Source organism: Zea mays, chromosome 9, assembly GCF_902167145.1.
Source record: "Zea mays cultivar B73 chromosome 9, Zm-B73-REFERENCE-NAM-5.0, whole genome shotgun sequence".
Classification (NCBI taxonomy): Eukaryota; Viridiplantae; Streptophyta; class Magnoliopsida; order Poales; family Poaceae; genus Zea; species Zea mays.
The window spans coordinates 19,252,747-19,259,809 of record NC_050104.1 but is presented as its reverse complement, the minus strand read 5'-3'; the positions used below and the strand labels follow the sequence as shown (position 1 = coordinate 19,259,809).

At 42.4% G+C, this 7,063-nt stretch overlaps 1 protein-coding gene across 1 annotated transcript; it reads left to right on the top strand.

Moving 5' to 3' along the window:
- Positions 1–535: 535 nt before the first annotated feature.
- LOC100277094 (uncharacterized) lies at positions 536–1,402 on the top strand. The gene is given in 1 exon segment (NM_001150757.1): positions 536–1,402. A coding segment is annotated over 1 exon segment (516 nt). The 5' UTR covers positions 536–786; the 3' UTR covers positions 1,303–1,402.
- The last annotated feature ends 5,661 nt before the right edge of the window (positions 1,403–7,063 follow it).

Genomic DNA, 7,063 nt, shown 5'->3' with positions numbered 1-7,063 from the left:
GGTCTCCCTGCCTGACCTCTCTCCAACAATGAAATGTTTTCTCTAGCACCCCATTCAATAAAATAGCAGAAGTTCCGGAGTTCATGATCATATTCATCCAAGGAATCCATTTGGGACCAAAGCCTTTTTGTTTGAGGATCTCTAGGATGACCGGGTGTTCAATTATATCGAATGTGTTTTGTTTTATTCGAAAAAATACCAAGGACATAAATCTTAAATTGGTCCGATATTTTAATTAAATGATACGATGTAAAAGCAAAAGAAAACTCAACCTTGATTTGTGTGCTACAATATCACTCATGCCACATCCGCTCGTACGGGCGTTGCCGCATTTTGCCTATAAATAACTACTTTATTATGTAGTTTTAAAACATAATATTTATATGCACCGATTTGTTTTAACAAATATTTTTATAAAAATATAAATATATTAAGAGTTTATTTGTATTTTAACAAAAAAAAATATTACTCAAAGTTATACGTGTATTTTAGATACCGTATCGCTATACCACAACTAATATTGCACAGGAGGAGTACTGTATCTACCAATGGCTAAGTGGCTGACTGACCCCACTCGCAAGTGGACAGCTGGCATTGAGCGACCTCTTCGAACTTGAAAAGTCCAAATACCCCGCTCTGCCTCGGGCCCTCGATGCACAAAACTAACCGTCGCAACGAACACCTGCGCTCCCCGGTCCTCCGCAGTTCGCACCATCTCTCGAACTCCCATCCCCGTCGCCGTCGTCGGCCTCCGCCACCGCAGGATAAGCACCACCACCGCGGGCGATGGAGTGCTTCCCCGACCAGGCGCTCGTGCGGCTGCGGAGCCTCGTGCACGACACGTACCTCCACGCCGAGAACGACGGCGTGGGCGTCTCCATGAATCCGCACCGCGCCTACCTGCACACGGCGTGGTGGGTGCACCGGGTCCGGCGAGACGACCGCGACTACATCCTCCTCCACAGCGCCGCCTACGGCCGGTACCTCGCTCTCTCACGCGAGACCGAGACGTCGCGGATCTACACCGGTCACCATGCAAACCTCACGGTCCAGAGCGACTACGAGGCCACGGAGCAGGACGACGTCCTCTGGGAGGCTGATACGGTGACCAACGTCATTGTCGTCATGCTCCACGCCTCTCACCGTGACCGTCTCCTCAGCGTCAGCCCCTCGAACACCTCCGCCTTCAGATACGCCTTAGTCGTCGACAGCGCTTACCGCGTCAGTTGCGGCAGCGCGGCATTTTGGGAGGTCGAGACCATTCCCGAGACCAGAACCGCCCGTCATTCACCGCCTAACTGACGTGAGCTCACCGTCATTCGCGTTGATTTGAGTAGAGTTCTTGGAATCTGTCGATTCCGCAAACCTTTTACACCGTTGCTACTGAAACTTGATGATTATATTCCCCTGCTTCCTCCCCTTGGCACAATTCTTGGTACATTTCGCCAGATTTTCCTCTGTTGCCACTGAAGCTGTCAGTTACTGAGTTCCGTCGGACGATGATGCAATTCTTTGTGCATTTCGTGCCAAGAGCACTAGTTCACTACTACTCCCTCACCTCCGTTCTTTTTTATTTATCATGTTTTAATTGAAAAATAAAATAGCAGATGATAAATATTTGATAACGGCAACAACTAATATTCAAGTAGCTATTATATGTAAGCGTGCAAACAGGTCTTTTCGTTCATTAGATCTAGATCTAACCATATGCTATATTTAGCATTTAAATCCTCCCACCACCGCCCCCATGTAGCTTTATAAAAAGCCCTAACAAATCACGAGTACATGTACGGTTGGATCTAGATTCAACCGACTAAGAGAGCTGATTGCACGCTTACACCTAATGATTGTTTGCATATTAGTCGTTGCCTTTGATAACAGGGTATGAGTTCAAAGTCCAAAGTGTGTTGGCCGGAGTGGTTTCTGTCGACCTTTTGCTCCTCTTCATTTGATTCGCTTTAGGGAGTAGTAGTTCTTAACTAGGATTGCTCAAAAACTTCAATCATTCGAGAAACAGCATTAGCATGTAGGTGGTCTTATAAAAGAATGGGGTTCTTGTTTTATCAGATCCCTGCAACATAGCAATGACTCAATTAAGATTGGTTAACTCGGTCTCAATATTTTTTTTCTCATTGCGACACGTGTTGTCTGCTTGTTTTGGTTCCTACCATTTGCAGCAGCATGCCACTTTTAGGGTTCTATGGCGGAGGATCTTCTACATGCGGGCAGATAATTACGGGAACATCGATTCGCGCTCCAGGAGAAGCTACGATTTGTTCAGCGACTCCTTGTGGCGACTGAGAGACGACCTAGGGAGGCTGCTCAACGAACCAATCCACCGCATCACGCTGTGCACGCGGGCCGGCTCCCAAGGGCGGCTGACCCCTTTGATCATCGATCTGCCTTCCAACCGTCACGACATGGAGATCATTGTCCTCACCACCATGTCACCAGGTGAGAGCTTTGCAGTTTCTTTTTCAGCACTCTGTGTAGAACTTGCTTGTTATGTGATTGACATCTCATGATTGTTGTTCAGTTGATCAGACGATGACCATAAAGACACTAGCTTTAATTCTTATAGTGTATACCATTGCTCATATGCTCACTCCTGCTCCTGTTCTGTAGTTTTGAATTAGTTGTGAGAGATCAGTAAACTTGTTGCTGCAACTCACTTGTCCAGTAGATCTGACGACAAAAACTTGCCTATTGTCTGCTATTGAGACGTTCCAAAACTTTATGTAATTTTAATATATTGTTGCTGAATTACAGTCAAGTCTTCTTGGGGTTTAGGGTTCTCATTCGAATCATGTACGTGGATGATGTGCTGACATGTGATTGACAAAGAAAGTATACTTTGTTCGATTGATACTAATTTGAAGCGCTATAAATGCAGAGAATAGATTGATGGAAATAATTTTAGGCCCTTTTGAATTTACTCTTTTATAGCTCATCTTGGGATTTCCGTCTTTTTCTCTGAATATAGAAATTATTGGATTTGCATAAGCTGATCCGTGTTGTATTCTTACTGAATCTTAACCGTCCATGAAAAAAATCCAGTTGCCACATTTCCATTCACTGCTTAGAAATTTTAGTTTATTCAATTCTCAACCAACATGCAATATGCTGATCTTATTACCCCATCCCAACCAATTTTCATTGCAGTTTTGTATTTTATAATTTGCTTTGGGATATCATAGTATTATTTATATTGATGGTAGTATACATGTTTATTGTGTACTATAGAATAGTTCTAAACAAATGATCATTGCATGTTCAGAAAGACTCATCTTGGATTTTGGGTTCTTTGTGGGTGCACAAACATCTATTCGAAAAATGGTTTTGTTTGGTTAGAAGCAATGTTTTCAAGTCGGACGACTTGCGGTCATTCTGACTGGCCGACTTGGACGATTAATCATGATTTTTCCAAACCAACTTCGACGATTAATCACGATTAGTCAGGCGACTTGAAAACGTTGGTTAGAAGCAAGGGCTAATATTTTTTTTTGAAAACTGGCAAGAGAATTGCCTGTTATATTAAAAAGAAGGTGAGAGCCAGCAAGAGCTAAAATATACAAGTACATCACACTAGGGAATGATTATAGATGTCCAATAAGCACGAGGCCCGCGAACCCGGCACGAAGCCCGCTGTTTGGGCCCGGTCCGAGCCCGGCACGGCCCGGTTCTATGCGGGCCCGGGCCGGCCCGACACGAATAAGCGGACCGGGCTCGGACAGGAAACTAGGCACGGTGGGCTAGCCCGGCACGGCCCGTTTTCCTCTAAGCCCGTTAAGCCCGCTTTTTTTACACTAAAACGTGCTTACCGGCCCGCATAGCCCGTTTTCGGCCCGCTTTTTTCGTGCTGCCGGGCTCGGACAGGAAATTGAGCCCGCGTGCTTAGAAAGCCTGACCCGGTTTTCTAACCGTGCTTGGCGGGCCGGATCCAAAACGGGTCGGGCTTCACCGGGCCCGGGCCGTGCCGTGCCGGGCGGCCCGTTTGGCCATCTCTAGGAAGGAGACATTAAGTATGGTGACACAAATGTCCCAAAACCAACCCCCTCCCCTTCCCCAAAACCTATAGTAGCCTTGCTAAGTGTTCTGCTCCTCCTAGAATCCATAGGCAGATTAAGCAAGGGCTAATATGAAACAAGCAATAGGTAAGTGGAGGAACATCGATAGAAACAAGCAATAGCAAGGGCTAATGTTGTGGCGTGGTGGTCAGCGAGGAGTAATATGAGGAGTGGAGGAGAAGGTCAGCGAGGAGGGCTATCTTCGCCGGCGGTTGAAGGCGCCACCGTTGAAGTAACTGTATTATTCTTCGATGCCCTAATACAAACTACCAGCCAACCTTTATAGTATAGGTGGCAGGGGACAAACCCTCTAATAAAACCCAAATCTACTTATTTCTTTCTATAATTGAAATAGGAAACTCCACTGTCCGCTATAGCTGAAACAGGAAACTACTTGATTGAAATCACTGAAAATAGGACTCACCTGATTCCTTCTTGTGCCTGCGCCCATATGTCTTCCTGTAGAAGAATGCATCCAGAACAACTAATCTTTATCGCAGATTGTAATGTAAAAATATATACCAAACAGTAACACAACAATTATTGGATTCATTAACCACCTCGTAACTTGACGAAATTAAATTCATTTGTGCCAATACTTTGATTCACTGTTCGAAAATTTTAGTTTCTTCACCTGTCAACCAATCTGTTGACATTGTCACTGAATGCCTTATTTAGAATTATATATGTCACCATTTTTACACTTTCTCGGGTGAATGCAGCGGCTTTGGCATTGCGTTACCCATGTGCATAGTAGAGGAATACAAAAGCACTGCAGGACTTCTAACAACACCACGATTCGTCTCTTTAGAATCCACCTATTTCTGTTACGGATACTATGGGATGGGAACTGACTGAATTTCTTTGGTCCTTATAGTGGTAGTTTTAGAAAAGTCAGGGATTCCACTTGTGGTATACAAGAATACGTTGGTAGTTTACTCTGTATCTTGCTCCCTGGATGTGTGGGGATGGATTCTTTCATTTATGTGATGAAATAAAATCCCAAATATGAATTACTTTGACTTCTGAATCCTGTTGTATCAAATATCACAATTGATGTTTCTGAGCTTAGTTTTTAGCCATGACATGAGCTGAAAACATGATTTCATCATTTGTGAGCCGTCAATAATAAAACACGACCGAGCCTTCAATCTAAGGAGTGCGAATTCAGCTATATGTCCTTTCGCTACACCGCACACATTTGCAGTATCGACAATGCTCTGTATCATGTGATTCCACTAGAGTCAAGCCCAACCTAGCCCAGTAGAAGAAGGCCCATCACCTTAAAATTTCCCACCTCGCCTTGCTGCACAAATCTAAGGACTTGTTTGAGACAACTTTCTCAACTTTAGATTCACAAAAAGCTTCTCTCCATAAAAAATGTTAAATGGTCTAGTTTCACCAAATTCAAGTCCATCAATTGGTGAATATCGAGAGCTAGACTTAGTTTTTTTGTTGGAGCACCTCAAAGTATGCTCCACATAATCCACTTTCATACATCCTCATGAAGTTTGGTGGAAATTACTCATCACTCCCATCGATTACACAACTCATAACAATTCATTTTTTTGTTTTATTTCTTCTGTGTTTCATCCACTTCCTCCTAATGCCCTCATGGCTAGCCCTCATAGATCACCTCCACCATGCTCTAGGGTTGGCCTTCTCCTTCCCCTACCATGGCCATCGCTTAGGCCTCGTGTCCACCCTCTCCCAACATTGTCCGTCGCGCAACCTCACACGACCGCCCTCTGTGATACCCCAAAAATTCGCTCCTAAAAAAGTTCTCAAACTCGTTCTAAATTCAAAACAGGTTTTAAAATTGTTTTTTTTTCAAAAGTATGTGCATGAGAAGATTTCAATAAATAAAGTTTATTGGTCTATTTTTATCTCAAAAAAGTGTTCCAAAACATTCTATAACTACACCAAGCAATTCCCTCAAATCCTTCTCAAAAAACTGCTTAGATATTTCACCAATAATTCTCTAAATATTTTTTTATCCCGAGAAACTTCTAGAGAAAATATTTTCATCTCAAATGTTTCTCGCAAACCTACCACACAAAAAATTCTCCCAACAGTTTTTTCTAAATGTGCCTCTAAAAACTCCTCCAAAGTCTAAAACATCCTCAAAATTATTCTAAAATCTCTATAAATATTTTCTTGATAATCTTCCTTGCACCACTTACGTCAGTTTTGCATACATACACAACTATAAAAAATATTCGATGAACTATATGTGTGTTAAAATATTAATTGCAGTCATCACCGACTAATCATGTTCTTAGCCCGCGCTAAGCGCGGCCTTACGCATAAATAAAGGGGGCAATGGACAATTCAAATCCATCCCTTGATTGTCCTCTCATTTTGCTTCCACAATAATATTGCAACCACACTACAACCACGCCGCAGTTGTGTGTGCAATCGAGCACTCGTTCGTTCCTCGTTAGTTTGTTCTTTTATCATTATTTTGTTCATTCGTTGTTTGTTCGTCCGTTTATCATGATGCCACATTTTTTTTTCTTTTTTAGCTCGCCTAAAATTACTGGACCAATATCTCGGTTATACGAACACCAATAACTATGATTTTTCTTCCTAAATTCATCTAAAATCAAGCTCTATGCATCCATGTTGGTCGTCTAAACTTTGTCATCATTCAGAACTACCTATGTCCCACCTGTCCAGGTCCTGCCTAACTGTTCATGTCTCATTTGATGTTGTAGAACAATTGACACAAAATGAACATATACTCATGCACAACCTAAAAATATTTTTACTCCAGAACATAAAAATACATTCATATTTTTTGTTTTCTAAATATTTTGATTAGGAATATTTTTTTTCATTTTTGAAGTCTTATGAGTATAAATTCCTTATCTCCCTGGCCAAGTTCCGATTTCGAAAGTTCTTATTTCTTAGTTTCTATTAAATCACCCATACCCAACCATGTTCTTCCTAAGCAAGTTTTATATTCTAGAAAACTCCAAAAATACCATTGTCCA